Genomic DNA, 18,934 nt, shown 5'->3' with positions numbered 1-18,934 from the left:
ATTAACTGAGTTTCACATGAAAGGTTAACATGCGCATGGACAAAAGTTTTGGCAGTTTGAAAAAATTAAAAAATATATTGATCAAAATCGACCAAAAATTAACTTGTCCTTCTCTAGAAGAAATATTTTGGTATATATTTAGACATGTTCTATCTTTACGATAATTTTTTGGACTTGAGATTTTAAGGCTGTTAAAATATTATATTAAAGTGGTTTCATGTCTTAAAAAAGTAGTGTTCACAGGAAAGGAAAACGACAGTATGATGATATCTCCTCGGATTTCGGGCAAATACTATTAGCAATTCCCGACAAACCTTTCAATAAGTGTACACTAAACAAAATTGATAAGTATCCAGGTTTCAACGAATATTCATAGCGAACTAAGATATGGAACAAAAAATGGCAAAGATGTTCCTGTATGTGAAGAAAGCACCAAATTTTGCATGAAATTACTTTAAGGGATCCCAAATCCTACAAGTGGAGGAGACATGGATCCTCCTTTTAAATTAATTTTAAAAAGGGAGATAAAAATGTCTTGAAAAAAGTTTTTCCTTTAAATTGAAATTTATCTATATAGTAATGTTTTATATTATCTAAACATGGATAACATATTACTGACATGGACCGACAACCATTTGGTACAAAGTTTACCCCAAAATACTCCTATTTCTCAAGATACATACTAAAATGGAAAGTAATCAGATATTTACTGTATGTTGAATTTTAAAGCTGAGAGTGAAAAGAGATTTCTTATGAAGAAAGCATCAATGTTTGTATATTTAACTATTACAAAATACACTGAATCAGGAAAAGATTACATATACGATTTGTTGGTTTGAATCAGCCAAATAAGAGGCCTAAAAGAGGAACTACGTTTTATTTATTTCAATCAAATATATCTAGAACTATTTCCAAAAGGTTAATTCATGACCTTGATCAAATATAACCTTTGGCACAAAATTTATTCAATTACATTTTATAGACATTCAAAATACATGGCTCGGGAAAAATGATATGAGGTCCTTAAAGGAGAAATGGTTAAAAAGATCATTCATAGGGCAAATTAATTTATTTTATTCGTTAAAATATCATATTACTAAACTTAACATAAACAAATAAACTGAATTTATGTATATCATGTAGGTAAAAGTTATTCACATTTTGAGACCCATGAGGTATCTTATATAACATAGATATTAACTGTTATACAGGCAATAATTATTATTAGGGCTATGGATTAAGGCAATGGATTTATACTAAAAAGAGAAGCTTCTAAACGGATCATTTTTGTATGTTTGTGTAGGGAACATTAAAATTACCTCTCTTAATCTTTTGTCTGTTACATTACAGTATATGACATAATCATGTTTTCAAATCAAATGACTCATCCAAATGCCCATAAAATAAAGTAAACAAATTATACTCATTGCGTAGCACACAGCAGCTTATATGATCTTTCTTTCACTTCGTGATGTTGGGACAAGTTTGTGTCCTTTGAGTAGTGTCACTTGACAACGGAACATTTTGACCGAACCATTACTAAGACCTTGAGCTTTGAAATTGCAAAGGACACGTCGCCTTATAATAGCAAATTAGAATCTGACAAGAAAAAATATCTTATGCTCGACCTTTACATGTGACCTTAAATTTTCAACTAGGGTTCGATTCTTATACTTGACAAATCGTCTTTGCAGAATGTTTGTGCCTTGTTATCTGAAAATCTTTCTATGCATATAGACAGGACAAGAAAAAAATGCATCAAGTCGTTGACCTCTAACTGTAACACTGGCATCGGAGCTTTGGGGAAAATCTTTCATTTAGCATTGTTTTAATGGCGAATGATTGTGCCAAATAATTTAAATGTCCTTTAATGCACCAAAAAGCTGCAGATGGAGCAAGAAATATTTAGCAATTCATTGACCTCTAGGTGTGACCTTGACCGTTGGGCTACGGATCTATATATTGTCTCAGAATGGTGAATTTCTGTACAATGTAATTTGAACAGCGATACATACTTGCAAAGTGATAGATTGAGCTACAGAAATGACAGAAAATCTTTGACTTGTAAGTGTGACCTTGCCCTTTGTGCTAGGAATCTAAACGTCGGCTTGATGGTTTTTGTGCCTAGTTAGTTCAGAATCTGACAATGTATGGCAAAGAAATAGACCGATAAGATTTCTAAATATTTTCTTCGTTTGGTGTTCTCGTGTCTTTGTCCCGAAAACACGGAATGGCAGAACTCATCCACCATAGCAAGCCGTACAGATAAGGCTATTTGTATTGTATTTGTTTACGAGTGCGGTGAATACGTCCAATCGTATACAACTGTTTAGCATATATCTACCTGTACTTGCATTTTATATTAAATATATTTATGAAAATATCTCAGGTATATCATTAAACGCGTTTTGTTTGCTAAATATAGCTTAAAATAATATTTGATATTGGATGGAGCTAGGTATTGTCATGTACGTATTCAAACAATTAATGGTGTTAGGTTGTGGATTAGATTTTTTGCTCTTAATTCTTGAATCTGATTTTACAAAAAGCATGTGATAACAAATATATCTGTTTTTTTTCCTTCCTGGACATGATTTAAAAGGATTATTAAAGTCTATTTTCTCCGTCTCATATGATAGCATTACGGAACACTTTTGCATCTAATCAGTCTTGTTTCAGAGATAAATGATGGAAATCAGTGAAGCCAAAGAGAACAAAGGCAATTCGGAATTGAGTGTGAAAACACGATATGTCCTATATGGAGTAGAAGATGTGCCATCACTGCCTTTGTGCATTCTGTTTGCCCTACAGGTAACCACTTAGTTGTAGTTAACGTCGTTGTAAGCATGCATACATACAATACGTGCAAGTTTGCCTTAAATTAAGTTTCATGTGAAAAATAATGATGCGCATGAATAAAGTTTGAAGGGGGTTAATCAGATTATTGTCAGGTAGATGACTTGCAAAACTGATCATAAACACTTATTTGTGTTGATTGAGTGCATAATGTATGTAAGATATTCAGTGAAGGTTTCTTTAAAATTTGATTTTTTCAACTATTGTTGCCCAACCAAGATAGGGTTATTTTAGCATAAATATAAATAAGACAAACAAACTTTGCCAAAGAAGTGATATTAACATAAGACTTATTGTAAAATTATATTTGTTTAAGATCAATTATATGCATTTAGCCTAAATTCATCAGAAATGCAGGATAAGAACTAAAATCGATTCTGGGATTTAAATATCTTTAAGAAAACGTATAGGTTTAATACACTTTTCTTAATGTATCAAAGCTAGGATAAACTAACCTTTTAAAAAATTAAGAAGCGTTTTAACGTCACATACAGTTTACTAGAAGTATGTGTTAACTTTAGAATAACCTTTGACAACGTAACTCGTGTTGGACTTTATCAAATGAACAATATGTAAATACTTTATAAAACAGGATGAACACATTCTCGTTTGTTTTCTTTTGAAGTATTATCAACATGCCAAGTATAAATTGTTAGTGTATTATTAGTTCATTTGTTCACGCCTCCCGATATAAATCGCGGTCCATACTTCCATAGCTTTGTCCACATTATATTCAACACGTTTGATGGGCTATTTCAAAGCTTATAAAATATATATGTGAAATGTGATTCCTGCTGTCATGTGAAAAATCAGTTATTGAATGGCCTACCATAAAATAGTCAAAATATTTTGACAATTATCCGGCAAACCATTCAGTAAGTGTAGACTGTAGAGTTGGCCTGTTTTATTGTATTCTCCCTTTTCAGCAAGCCATCATGTGTATTGGAGGAACACTGTCCATACCGTTTATACTGTCAGGACTTATATGTGCTAAGGACAGTGAGGTGACATCGACCTTGCTAAGTATAACAATGTTCATGTGTGGAATCGCGACGATTCTTCAGACACTATTTGGAATACGGTAGAAAAATTACAGAAATTCTAATTTTATATCACATGGTTTACAATGGACATTAGTAAAATAATATCCTACTGTCTTCTAGATTTTTATATGCCTGTTGCCTTCCTTTGTACAGTGGTTCGAATAGTATTGCCTGCGTTGCTGATTGCTTTGTTTCATCAACCGACAAAATTTTGTCTCGTTACAACTGCACACATTCTTCGGTTATAACATTTTTATCATGGAACCATTGTTCAGGCTTTGGATCGGTTATATCATTTTTATCATGGAACCGTTGTTTAGGTTTTGGATCGGTCATATCATTTTTATCATGGAACCATTGTTCGGTGTTTGGATTGGTTATATCGTTTTTATCATGAAACTTTCGGTTCGATCGGTAATATCATTATCATGAAACCATTGCTCAGGTTTTGGATCGGTTATACCATTTTTATCATGGAACCAGAATCGGTGTTTGGATCGGTTATGACATTTTTATCATGGAACCATGCTCGGTGGTGTTTGGATTGGTTATATCATCTTTATCATGGAACAAGGTTTCGGGGTTTCGATCGGTTATATCATTTTTATCATGAAACTTTGGATCGGTTACATCATTTTTATCATGGAAACAGGCTTCGGGGTTTGGACGGATTATATAATTTTTATCATGAAACCAGAGTTCGGTGTTTGGATACCAGTTTTTGAATACAACCTTGGCATTGGTTAATTTACAGATGTAATATCTTCATGTAGGGCCTATTTGTATTTTTCCTTTAAAGTATATTTCTGCAGATGTTTTCTTATTTCGCATGTATTCATAGTTTTCATACAGCAAATATCGAAAATACACACTTTTTTGTCCGCTGGACTCTTTTATCTCTTAACATAATACAGATGCTGTTTCGGAGAAGTATAGTAGAAAAAACCAATAAACACGAAAAACTATTACAATTTTAATATACCGACGTTTCGCCGAAAGGCTTCATCAGGGTAATACATAAATAGCGGAATAGTTTCGGAGAAGTATTCATTTATTCCAGAGATAGTTTATCTAAATATCATTGCTTGAAATTATTGCCATATATAAGTTTAAATATAAATATATAAGTTTTATTATTGCTTTAATTGTCTTATATAATTTTTTTAATTGACACGTATACTTTTGTAGACTTGGAATTGTACAAGGAGGATCTCACGTCTTCATTGCCCCTATTGTAGCGATGATGACACTAGATAAATGGCGGTGTCCGGAAACTGGTATGCTTCGCTTTGATTTGAATTGCTTCCCCTTTGTTTATTCAGCCGATGCAAAGATATGTTTCTAATTACACTCCTAGATATATTTGAATGTTTACATACTAGCAGTTTTGCAGAGGTGGTAGCATTGTTTTGGCAAGTGCAGTGCGGCACACTCCTCGTTGGTGGGACGGAGATGCCATCCAAGCCAGTCCCAAGACAAACGTAAACAGCTTATGTAAAATTCAAATAAGAAAACAGTTTTATTTCAGTTTTAACATTGTACAACCTCTCATTCCCATGTCTATCTGGAATGAAACTTACCCTATTTGATTCACTAAATTCAAAATAAAAAATGTCCATCTATATAACCTGTATAAACTTAAAAGTAAGTTCTAAGTTAACGAAACCAACTAATCTGTAATGTAAAGATATAATGAATTATACTAACATCGTGGTGATTTTTGTTTGAACTTTCTTAAATACAGAAGAAGTATTAAATTATTAAATCCGAGTACATGTAATTCTTAAAAGAAATTGAAATATGTACTTTTTGTTTATTGGAAGACGACAGGTCACTAAATGGGACAGCTCAGGTAATGGACATTGACGAAATATGGCAAAGCAGAATGAGAGAGGTAATATCAGCAGCATTTTCATCCATAATCCTACCCATGCTTAAAGACCCACTACAACCTAGTTATCTACTCCCCCCTCCTCCCCCACCACCTCCCGCATAAAGCTAAAACCCTTCCTGAATTAATGTGTCTTCACAACATTATCTGTTAACTTATTCAGTCAATCTCTTTTAAAGTTTTAAGAACACAGATAAATAGCTTCATGTATCTTACACTATAGATACGACGTGTGATCTAAACTTACCTAAATGAAACAAGTACTATATATACTGCTACATTAATCCAGCAAACAAATTGTATTGGCGATATATATACCACTGTTAATATGTAACTAGATACCTGTATTTCTCAATTTCTAAATGCAAATTTCACATAATTACCATCGTGGAAACACAAAAAGAATACAGTTATTCTGTTGTGGATTTTTTAACTAGTTACAATATAGATTAAGTTAATGTCAGCTCACAGGTTCACGCTTGCGGAAGTGTTCATATTGTCACGTCTTTTATTGAAATGGGTTAAATGCCTCCAATTAAGTAATGATTTACCTCGCCATATATCGACTTTTTTGATCTAGTAATAAAGCAATTTTATTTTAAAAAGATTATAGAGCAATAGTAAACAAACGTTAACGTTAAACTGAATTGTATACAGTAATTCAGATTGGTTTTTGTTCTGGGTATAACGCTGTTTTTAAACAGTATTTCAGTTATTTAATGGCGGGCAGTTAACCTAACCAGGCTTCCTGGATTCTGTACCAGAACAAACCTGTTCTCCGCAAGTAACTGCCAACTTACTCACATGTATGAAGCAGAGATGGAGGACGAACAATTTCAGGCACAATGTCTTTTTATCACATCGTCACGGGAACCAGTGCCTCGCCCGGGGATCGAACTCACGACCCTGCGATCCGTAGATCTACGCTCACTTTATTAAGCTAAGCGGGCGGGTTCAGTAATTCAAAAGACGTATGTGCGATTTTCATATACATAAACTGTATTCTTTCTTGTTACAGATTCAGGGAAATCTGATTGTTGCTTCTATTACACAACTGGTGCTGGGCTGTACTGGGATGCTGGGTGTCTTGATCCAGTTCATCGGTCCCCTGACTATCGCGCCAACCATTTCATTGATAGGACTATCACTAACCGATGTCGCTATTCAATTTAATGAGTTTCAATGGGGCATTGCATTTTTGTATGTGATACCTTTTTATGAATTTCGTGGGACGTTTAGCATTCCATTTTTTCTTAGCACTTTAGTGTCAAAATATCCTTTTTAATTGTTAGTCACTTTAAAAGTGAAAATGCATATAATGAATAAATACTTCAGAATATGTGAAACCTCTGAAGATTTGCTGAGATATTTAAGAAACAAAACACGTGAAAAAAACGAGTACAGTGAATGCATGTTATTTAAAAGCATTTTCCACCATATTCGTAATACATATACGTTTTAACAACATCACAGTAACTATTGAAACTTTCTACCATGTCTGCTGTGACATTGTTCCAGGTCGATGAGCCTTACATTGATATTCTCTCTGTACCTTGGAGGAGTAAAACTGCCCTTTCCGGCGTGGACAAGAGAAAGAAAATGTCATGTAGTTAGATATCCATTGTTTCAACTATTTCCTGTAAGCAATGTTAAAATTATTCATCTCTTCTTTACGGCTTACTTACATGATATCACTGCTGGTGTCAAAGCTACGATACTATGATGGTCCTGGACGATTGAACCAGTTAATGTCATGTTTATTACGACTCATTATTAAATATGTACTTGTATATTTTGAGGAACTAATGTTCTTGACATTTTAATATTGCCAAGGCATTCAAATCTTAAACAATACGGGGGTGTATTTGAAACTGGAATGTTCAAAGAAGTTTGAATTTTCGATCTTTTCTATTTTATTTGACAGAATCTTTATAAATTATAAATGTTGTCGAACTTTTAATTTTACGTATTTCACTAAACGAGTTTACAATATACTTATTCTACAATTACAAACAATTACAATACAAACATTCTCGTACAGTTCCGGAAAATGTCTTACAAAATTTGATGAATACGGGCTCAGAGGTATCTAGCACCCGTGTATAACTGTGAACTAATATATTTATTGCTTACGAAAGTAACGAGTATGATATCACTGAAATTTGAGCTTGTTATTTTGCTTGGTGAAACAATGGCTTTTTTTACTATCTGGAGATTTTAACAAGAAACAGGTAACCATATCTCTGCCGCTGAGTTTTGTAGTAAAAGAGGAGAGTATTCAGTAATTAATTAAACATTAAGTTAAAGTTCTTTTCCTCTCCGTTCCCGGTCGTTGCCATATATTGACAAGAGCATAAAACGCCATGTGGTAGCTTCAAGATTATTGCTTGACAAAACGAGTGGATTTAAAGAGGAAATGGTAAAACTTATAAATCTTGGGATTGTAGCTCTTTCACTCTGCTCTTCTTCTCATTGCATCCTATTCGTGCCCATTTTTTAATCAGTCCTTTGCATAAGTATTTGTTTTGATAAAGAAGTACATACATCGAGATAATTAAAAACTGGGTAGAGTATTATTGTTCTTGTGCGTGGTACTTTCTCCTATTGATGCCAAACATTCAATAAAGCAAGTTTCTTTAAATTCCCTCAAGCAGTTTCAAAGTATTATCTGGGCATAAACACACACACTTAAGAACAGAATTGGAGAAAATCATAAATTATTTTTACATAGAGTAATTTATATAGCGCTCAGCTGTCGAACTCATTGTTTGTACATAAAGATTGAATTATTTACAGGTGATACTAGGTGTTTGTATAAGCTGGTTGTTTTGCTACATTCTTACCGTTACGGATGTGTTCCCGAACAACTCTACATTACCAAGTTACATGGCTCGGACTGACTCAAGATTGGACGTTATAGAGAAAGCACCTTGGTTCTACTGGCCATATCCATGTTAGTATCTAAGATTTATACAAATGTTTGCAGCCTATTACTCAATTTTTTTAAAAAGTATCCAATTGTATTTCAAATAATCACAGTATAAAACTTTCATGTGCAATTAATATAAATGGAAGGATTCCGTTTACACTGTTTCTTGTGAACACAGCTCTTTCAGAATATACAGAAAACAATTGTACACTTTTGGACAAGTCTGTGTGATATTCTCAGATTATTTAAGACATATTATGTAAGGGAAATTGATTCTCCCTCTAAATAACGAATATGTATAACGCTTATTCATCCTTATGTACACATCATATTTAATGAACATTATGTATGTATTTTCAGTTCAGTTTGGTGTACCAACAGTGAGTGCAGCTGGTTATGTGGCTTTTCTGGCAGTCACTATATCCTCTATTATAGAATCAGTCGGTGATTACTACGCCGCAGCACGTATATCCGGTGCGCCACCACCGCCTCCACATGCCATTAATCGAGGTATAGCCATGGAAGGTTTGTCCAGTATTGTATCTGGAATGGTAGGCGCGGGACATGGTACTACTTCCTACAGCCAAAATATCGGTGCTATTGGCATAACTAAGGTATACAAATCTCAAAAGTCAAAAATGTTTGCTACACAATATGAAGCCTTACCCTAAGAGCAAAAAGTTTCGATTTCTATTTTATTATTTTGAAACAAATAGTATGTTATAGTGAACTTTATGTTTTAAATATCACCAGCTTATGATGTTTGAAGACATTCATAATTTGGATATTTTTCATCAATGTCATTTATAAGACGCACGCTTAGATTCGAATTTGCCTTGCCAACTTGAAACTCGACAATTTTTTTCTTGTGTTAAAAGGTTGCAAGTAGAGCTGTTTTTCTCACAGCGGGACTAATACTGGTGATCTGTGGTGTGGTTGGAAAATTTGGGGCAGTTCTGACGATAATTCCAGATCCCGTTATCGGAGGAACACTAACATTGTTGTTTGGCATGGTATCAACACTTAAATTTACAGACTTGGATTCAACAAGAAATCTGACAATTTTAGGGACATCCCTTATACTTGGTTTGATGATTCCGAAATATATCAACAATCCTGCAAATGCGTCATTAATAAAGACAGGTACAAGTTACAATATACATGATTTGGTATATTTCGGAACCAGTTCAATTCTTACGTAGATTTCTATTTTCGTTAATTTGATGAGAATTCTTTTCAACCTTGATCTAAAATATAAGATTATCTGTTATGCTATAACAAGAAAAAAAATAACGATAAATCAAACAAAATTTTATTTTGCAGGAAATGTTGAATTAGACCAAGTCAGAAAAGTGTTACTTGGAACTGCTATGTTTGTCGGTGGATTTGTCGGTTTCTTTTTGGATAATACTGTCCCTGGTATATATTATATCATGTTTTCCTGTTTCTGCTTTGCTAACACAAACAAATTATTTCACCCAGTAGAGTAAGATTTGAATAGAGAAATAAGCCAAAGCAGTAGTGATGCACACTATTTCAGAATGATTACCCGAGACACTGGTCAAATATTCTAAATCATACCTATAATAGTGTTGTACTTGTTGGATTTTTGAAGCAACCCATCTGTAATATTTTTCCGTTACAGCTTCATTTTGTTGTGGGCCTACTTTGCAAATGCGTGGCTCTGATGCTGTGTTTTTGGTGCTCTGTGCTTCCTACCTATTATCTTTTGTAAATCAGAAATAGTTACTTACGAAAGGAAAAAAGACCTAGCAGAAGTATTACATTTGGTCCTTTAAAAGGGTATGATAAGGGCATTTTCGATATAAAATAATTCAATATTAAAGCGGGAGGGCGGGGGTGGTGGAAGTAAACTATTGGTATACAGTACACATACAGTATTGTTTTCTATAAAATTCAGTTTAAACTCTTTTTTATCAATCTTTATCTCCAACACCTAGACCTTCTTTTTTCCTGTCGTAAAAGTTTATTTTGCTTTTTTATAACTATTAACACTTTAGAAGGATATATATGTGTGTTTGTTTTTTTATTGAAAATGTTAAATTTTTGCCTATTTTTGCTATAGATTGTACAACACCTGAATGTATATTTTAATTTTTAACATTATATCTAATGATTAAACAAATGTGTTGTTTTTTCAGGCACAGATGAAGAAAGGGGAATAATTGCATGGCGTAAAAGTCTGTTGCTCACCTCGGATGGTACAGATCCCAATGCTTCTGTAAAAATGTATGAGTACCCGTTTGTTACAAAATATCTCAGGCGTATACACTGCTGTACATACATCCCTGTTTCACCAGCTTTCAATAAGAAAATTGAAGTAAATTGTTGTTCTTGTTGTCATAATACGGAAAGTCAAAACGACATGACACAAAGAGGATATGATTATCAAGCAACATCCAATGACGTGACTGACGTAAGTTCTATCAGACTTTGAGGAGAACACGTGTATTCTAAAATATTCTGTCTGATCCATAAGATCACTTATATGTAGTAACTGTTCTCTGTCATTTCTTTATGGCGTTTCAGCGGGTTTGAAGATGCCAACACACCAAAACAATGAACTAGCGCACCAATACGACAAATACCATATTTGTTTACCGACGCGTTGATTTGTTCTTTCATGCGTGTTAGTGCATTAGAAGGGTGCTAACAAGCCAGATGAACAAATAAGCGCGCCGATAGGACAAAGAAGGTAATTATTGTATTTACGCGGTAGGATGTTATATATGGTTGCATATTTACAAAATGTTCGCAACAGTGCATATGATTATTATTTTTACATTAAAAATAAATTTTATTATTTTACATTAGAAATTAATTGTTTGACATTTTAAATGATTAATGGTGACCATCGGAAATATGTATTATGTAAGGTGTAATTCTCGTTTATTTCCTCTGAATTCACAATATTATAAGGACTGAAGTATATCAGCGAAGACAATAAAATATTTCATGAAAACTGTTGAAAATCTTTATTTATCTACACCGATCTCGAATCACAAAGGGACAAAATACAGGAAAGAACCAGTTTTTCAACCTAGCTCGTAAATGAATGTTAGATAGGCCTCTCCTTAATGTTTCGAGTAAAAGAAGGAGGCCCACGTTGTCAGAACGTTATGGTACATTTACACGGAATGGTCTACCGCCATATCATAACGCCATTTACATACGCGCAAAACTGATGCTGTTGTTATTTTTGGTCTAGAGCCGTTACCAACATATAGTCATATAACAGCGGACAGTATTGACCTAAACAGTGTTCCTTGATTCCGTACCAGTTTTAACCTGTTTTTCGCAAGTGGCTGCCAACTTCTCCGCATAAAAAGACAAAGAAACAAGGGTTTGCGGCGAAAGAATCCGTCATGATTAAGATTGCTTTAGACAATTAGAAATGTATCTAAGACCGAGTGTTACTTTCAGCATGAGAAGCACATAATAATTATGAGTTTATTGATTTCATATAAAATTAAAATGGTAGTCATTCAGTATCCTATCAGTGAGACAAAAGCGAAAACAATAAAAAAAGACAAAAGCCGTGGTAAATGATTACATGATTCAGAATATACATTGGTATTATTCATACAAAATATATGACAATGTTTACAAAATATTCACTCTTAGTTAACTATGCGGAGACATATAACCCTGTCATTCGGATAAATTGTCAAAAAGGCACAATTATACAAAATATAAGAACAAATAAATTTGTGATAGCCGTCAGTCACGTCATGACTGACAGCTATATTTTACAATATACTAATTAGTTTACAATTAGCCTTGTCAGTCAAACGTTGTTATGAATTACGCAGAAAAAAACACATACATTTATAATTATATGAATGACAAATTGTTTTTATGATGTTTAAAGGTTTCTTCTGTATGAAGCGTTGAATGCAGTCGTACAAATCTTTGATTATTTTTCGTATTATCAGTAGCACTGGTGGGAATCACATGATTAAAATAATCTCTACCAAAGCTGTGTTTTGAAGAACATTAATAAATTTCTTACAGTGATAAGATATAAAGTTTAAACATACCCTAACATATGACTAATGAAAACAGTTAAATTATTATGTATTTGACAATAATGATAGATATTCTGTGATTACAGACACTACGGAAAATACTAAGTCTCAGTGTCTTGAAGTGTTCCAGATAATCAGATAGTGACTGTGACTGAAATCTATATAGTTTTAGGATACATCTATACTGCCATATGATAGGCTATATTTTAGATTTACAGCAAAAGTTACTTTAATATTATCCCATATTATTCATAAATATATTTTGGTTTATAGATTATTTTTGATCATGTGATTCCCCGTAGTGAGTAGAATAGTCATCAGATTTGATTTGGTACTTATGGGCGATGGCACTGTGCTAATGCGGGTACATCGCATGCGCCCAGCCTCAAATGGTTTATGTAAACACAATCTTCAAGAAAACCTTTTGGAAGTACAGAATGCAACTAAGTAAAACAGTAGCAGATTCAGTTTGATTGAGTCTTGTTGAAACCTAATGAAATGTGCATCACCTTTCATGCACCCCAGTACCGACTTCAGCGGAATTCTATTATAACGGTAAAATGGAATGGACACCACGAACCCAAACGAACACAAAATATAGCAAATTTGAAACAAAGTACGGGGTGGGGGAGACATTCTACAAAATCTTTAAGAATCTTTGGAAGAAGAGCTTGGTTGTACAAATGTGAATAACTGTTCAAATACTGCTACAAGCTAGCAGCAATTCTCCGCGCCCATGGGCGCGGAGTATATGTGGTGCAGTGTATATCGTAAATGACGTTTTTTTACATTCGATTTGCAAAATTTCAAATTTTTTATTTTTAATGTCGGATCTGGCCCATAATAATGGCATCAGATTTAACAACACAAACGAGAAAAATAAGCTTCACCAGAAAAAAAGAAGCAGGAAAGAAATCAAAAAGCAGAAAAGAAAGCAATTTGTGTTGGACATCACGTGCAAAATTCCTTTCTTTTCCAGTTTGATGAATGCGCCAGAACGAAGGTTACCTTTTTCGTCTGTAATAATTTATTTTTTATTTTTATTTTAAATATTGATTTGTTTTATTGTAGGCATTGTTATTTGCCACATTTGTTACATACGATAGGGTGTATGGATCTTTTATTCCAACCGAAATTCCGGATATTGTTTTTTACATGCATGTAAATTTAATTTATGCTAATTTTTAAACCCACTTTATTGTGTTACATTTATTGGTATGTATATTAGTAAGTTTTATACTACTACTTCTGTATAAGCATTTTATAAGGATTGTTGTGCCTTTGTTAAGAATTGTTGTATGTTGTGTAACGTGTTGTTAATATGTCGTTGTTCTATGTATTAAGTTTGTAACTCACTCTGCAAGTACAAGGCCCTGTCATCTTAATGTAGGCATGGCTATGCCCGTTCCTTTTTTTTGTAATCAACACCAAACTTATTACACAGTACGTCTGGAACAAACGTCCATTAACAGTGTCTTATATTTTTAGTTTATTTACTTTGATTATTTTTTAAGTATGTATGTGTTTAATGTTTGATATGTATAATTATAGTCAAAATTTTTACAAATGTCACCTTACAGTAAGGTAAAAACTGGCCTTTGAACCAAAGTGACTCTTTAGCAAAATGGTCTTTCTTGAGAGGTAGCTGATGCACAACAATGACTGTTTGTCCTTCCAAAGTACAAGTTGATCAGTGTATGACTGTATATAGTGGTAAAGATGTTTATAGTAGTGAACTGTTTAGTCAATATTCATTACTGTGTATTTATAAGCTGTTCTCCTAAGGAGGAGGTGAAGAAAACAACAAAAACAACAATACCCTCTAAGTAAAAACACCAACGTATATAAAATAAAATAATCGTCAACATATAACACTTTGTTATATTTTTATTATTCCTTTTAAAGTGTGGGTTTCACGCCCCTAGGCGGGATAAAATGATGGTTGTTGTGTTTCATTCATTGTAAATCTTAGTACTTCCTCATCATTTAACTTGAAAGTATCATATAGAGCCCACATTCCTGAACAGACATTTATCAAAATAATGGTCTTGATAACATCTGAGTTAAGTCTGAAACTCAGTCATTCGAATGAACAACTATGTAAGTCTGAATTTAAGCTGAACGAAGTAAACAGGTTTTCATTGACAGATCATTTCTTATCCGATGACTATGGATTTGACAAAAACTATAACGCTACCAAAGAAGAATAATAATTCGGAATTATTCATATTATACTAATCTTAACTGATTGTTACTGTGATAAATACTTTTTTTGTCTGAATAACGTTACAGTATAACAAATTATAATGTAGTGTAAGTTTGTTGTTTATTTCTTTCATATTTTATTCGTAAAGTAAAAACACCCCACTGCAAACAGCATGATGAAAAGTTCACGTTAATAAAATGGGATACAAAAATTTCATTTGATATCCTAACAATTCCAAGTTCATCCTTTACAAAGCGTTTAAATTGTCTTTTACTTTTTTGTTCCATTCTGTTTTCATTCTCACTGAATAAGGAAAAGTAATTCGTGAGTTTATATAAATGCAACCAATGCATTTGTGCATGCATAATGAATAATATTTCATCAAATGACAAACTGCGTTGTATATTTACAAAATAAATTATTCTTTTGTGTTATATATAGATGAAGATCAATCAGTTTTCTACAGTTATAAGGGAGGTGACCAGTCCAGTTGCGTGGGTTACAGGATAAAACCGTATAGACCATTAATAGAACACTCACATAAAGGTTAATTGCACATACGTATGACTTTTATTTGCATATCATTAATAACAAAAACAATGTTCTTGGCGCCATTATTGTAGATTGCTGAACGCATTCCTGTTTCTTTTATGACCATTGGACTGTCACATAGTAGAGCACTTCATGAAAATATGTTTTAAAAAATCATATGAAGAGCCACGGGTGAACTAAGGTCTTTAACCGAAACAAGTAACCTTTTACAAAATTTGAATAGTATACGCCGCTTTTAGTTGGGAGCACTTCACAGTATATCCTCTTGGTTCAAGAAAACGGTTCTCTATGTGACTAGTATTTCCTCAATTTAATAGATACTTACCTGCATTTCTATGCTTCCACCTTGTATAAATATCGGTACAGTGCATATTCTACGATGCTATACAAGCATAATATTTTCCTTCTCCTATTGAAGATATTGTTTTGTTTTGTTGTTGTTTTTGTAGTTTTCTTTTGTTGTTGTTGTTTTTCCAGAATAACTTCAGAAACTTATACAAATTCATATTATGTTTTAAAGATATGTTGTTATTAAAGTATGGTTCGTATTAAAGTATGACCAGTATAATAGTGTTATTCCTTTTTTTAGAGTATTTAATTCCTACAATGAACATACTTTGACTTAAATTTTTCATGGGGCATAGGTTCAAGCCCCACTGGGCATTGAACCAAGGTGACCCGTTGCATATATGTACCATTTAATAAATGGCGGCGAATTTGTTCAGTATAATAGTATCGGCATAATTGAGTACTTTCATAAATGTGTTTGACTATATTTAGTGTGCTGCTGATTTGTACAAAAACTGTGATTGGACTTGTGACATTTACATCTTGGTTACACACTTGATAAATAAATTCCAATTTTCATTATTTCATTTTGCCCAGACTTTGAAGAGACTAGTCCATCACACAAAATAATTATCATATGACCAGTTTATACCTCTACACAAGCTTACCTGACAATAACTAATTATAGTTTCTGTCAATTCGAAATGAATTATGTTGGGGGAATGATCTTGTAACCTTACGTGACCGATGTACAGGATGACTTGCATCTTTAAAGTACTAGTAGACAGAGTGATATGCGAGACGCACCGTTGGCCAATGATCGGCTGGGAAAAAAAGCTTCGTTTGCATGGCTAGGGCTATTACCGCGATAACTTGATTTTTATTTGTCGTTTTCCTCTAAGCTTATCGACAAAAAAGACATATCGGCAAATAAAAAAAATGAAAATGACAAACCCGACAGATGGTTGATAATGCTCTCATAGTTTTAGCCATTTGCTTCCGCCGCCTGAGCACAGTAACTACATCCCTGACTATTAAAACCCAAGGGTTTGGAGTGTGAGAGCCCTCCGCCCGTCTCTCCAAATCTTGATACAACTTAATGTTTCTAGGACCATATCTGGAGCTTTGTAATGTATTTTTTTTAAATTCTGCTTTTGTGTATGGACTTGCAAAACTATCCTGTAGCACAATTTAAACAGCGGCCTAACAGTATTAACGAAACTAGTGCGGGAGCACTGGCATTATGACGGAAAGGTTATTGAACAATAATTTTTCGATTGGGGTGTCCAAAGAGGTCTATTTTTTCTTTTTGGAGATGGATGGGGGGGGGGGGGGTGTAAATTTCATTGGGGATTGTATTTAGCGAATATTTTATTTTGTTATTAAACCTATAACACCTTTCGAAGCCTGAAAATATATTGATAAAGTAGATGTGCATAAATCAACAGGATTGGACAGAATCGGTCCAAATATATCGCGCTGCAGTGGTGACCATATTACAACGTCAATTGCTTTTATAATAAACACAAGTATTGTAAATGGTTTATTTCCCGATGCTCTCAAAGAGGCGTACGTTCTCCCAATATTTAAAGGTGGTGATAAAAAAGACCCAAATAACTAAAGGCCTATATCTATTTTGCCTACAATTTCCAAAATATTTGAGAGACACATAGCAAATCAGACCCATTCCTTCTTTAAGAAAACTAACATAATTCACAATACTCAATCAGGACTTAGACAGTATCGTTCATGTCATACAGCACTAACTAAACTAAAAAAGCATGGCTTACAGATACAGAGTCTGGTAAATATGTTGGAACTGTTTTTTAGATCTACGAAATCCTTTTGGTCTTGTTGATCATAACATTTTATTGCATAAATTGAAGTTTATCATTTTTCAGACATAAATGATTAAATTGATTTTCAAATCATTTCTATTAAACAGAACCAAAGCGATAAAAGTGAGAAACACCAAATCTAAAAGTATGCTTGTAACTTCTTGTGTTCCTCAAAGTTCTATTCCTAACCAAGTTTTATTCATATTAGATATCAATGACATCGCTTTAGCTTCAAAGAATGGCAATATAGACCTCAATGCTGATGACTCTACTATATATGAATCAGATTATGATTTAGATAAAGTGCAAACTGAACTCCAGCAGAATTTAGATGTTGTGCATCAATGGTGCAATTTAAACAGTATGTCACTTCATCGAAAGAAAACAAAATGCATGTTTTTGTGGACTAAACACAAAGTAACAATTGTAAAGAACTATTTTAAGTATTTCTAAGCAAGTAATAGAAAATGTCAAGGTGCAAATATTATTTGCTGTTTATACAGACAACACAATGTCGTGGAATGTTCAAATTGAAACAGTTTGCACTACACTTAACTCAAAAATAGCATTGTTGAGACGTATATCGTACTATTTGACAGATGAAATGAAAAAGATATTCTATAATGCATATATTATGTCAATATTTGATTATTGTTGTACTGTGTGGTGTCAAGGAAATATGAGTTCTTTAAAGAAAATAATGAAAATTCAAGATAGAGCTGCAAGAATAATTTTGAATTAAACGTTCCAAACAAAAACAAAAGATATGCTAAAAGAACTTGGGTAGATGACATTTAATGAAGGATGTAACTTCCACACGGGTTGTCTTATTTACAAAGTTTGCAACAATTTAACAACTTCATATATCTCTGAAATTGTAACCTTTTCCAGCATACAATCTAAGCTTTGCTGCTTATAATGACATATACCTAAACATCGTATAAATTATGGTAAAAAAAACTTTTGTTACAATGGTGCAAATGTTTGGAATTCAATACCAACTGAAATTCTTTCCACGTGTTCTTTAACATCTTTTAAAAATAGGTATAAAAAGTATATCTTACAATTTACTGCTTAAAGAATCTCTTTGTTTATATCAGCTGAATTATAACTATGCCATTATATTATAAATATGCATGTATATATTATGTCACTAATTAATTGCCTAAATGGAAATTGTATAAAATGTATTAAAAGTAATTCTAGTATCTATTTAAAGGGGTATTTGTGCAAGAATGAATGTGATGTTAATTAGGTTATGTGATTTGTAAATTTGAAATAA

The 18,934-nt window shown here is 33.1% G+C and overlaps 1 protein-coding gene across 5 annotated transcripts in view; it reads left to right on the top strand.

Annotated features, from left to right (window-relative positions):
- LOC123546779 (solute carrier family 23 member 2-like) overlaps nucleotides 1-16,094 on the top strand; it is a 32,078-nt gene extending 15,984 nt beyond the window's left edge. For 3 of the 5 annotated variants that reach the window (XM_053551093.1, XM_053551095.1, XM_053551094.1), the window contains exons 2-12: nucleotides 2,680-2,811; nucleotides 3,783-3,937; nucleotides 5,088-5,176; nucleotides 5,723-5,793; nucleotides 6,809-6,990; nucleotides 7,309-7,429; nucleotides 8,587-8,743; nucleotides 9,080-9,333; nucleotides 9,598-9,862; nucleotides 10,043-10,138; nucleotides 10,882-16,094. In XM_053551093.1, the coding sequence (XP_053407068.1) occupies nucleotides 2,686-2,811; nucleotides 3,783-3,937; nucleotides 5,088-5,176; nucleotides 5,723-5,793; nucleotides 6,809-6,990; nucleotides 7,309-7,429; nucleotides 8,587-8,743; nucleotides 9,080-9,333; nucleotides 9,598-9,862; nucleotides 10,043-10,138; nucleotides 10,882-11,177 (1,812 nt within the window). In that variant the 5' untranslated portion in view covers nucleotides 2,680-2,685 and the 3' untranslated portion in view covers nucleotides 11,178-16,094. Of the gene's footprint in view, nucleotides 1-1,227; nucleotides 2,469-2,679; nucleotides 2,812-3,782; nucleotides 3,938-5,087; nucleotides 5,177-5,722; nucleotides 5,794-6,808; nucleotides 6,991-7,308; nucleotides 7,430-8,586; nucleotides 8,744-9,079; nucleotides 9,334-9,597; nucleotides 9,863-10,042; nucleotides 10,139-10,881 lie in introns of those variants that run through there. The other 2 variants (XM_053551092.1, XM_053551096.1) reach the window with 2 other exon arrangements.
- Nucleotides 16,095-18,934: the final 2,840 nt, after the last annotated feature.

The sequence above is a fragment of the Mercenaria mercenaria genome, chromosome 9, assembly GCF_021730395.1.
Source record: "Mercenaria mercenaria strain notata chromosome 9, MADL_Memer_1, whole genome shotgun sequence".
NCBI lineage: Eukaryota > Metazoa > Mollusca > Bivalvia > Venerida > Veneridae > Mercenaria > Mercenaria mercenaria.
Note: the sequence above shows the minus strand (reverse complement) of the source record. Positions and strands in the feature narration are given on the sequence as shown.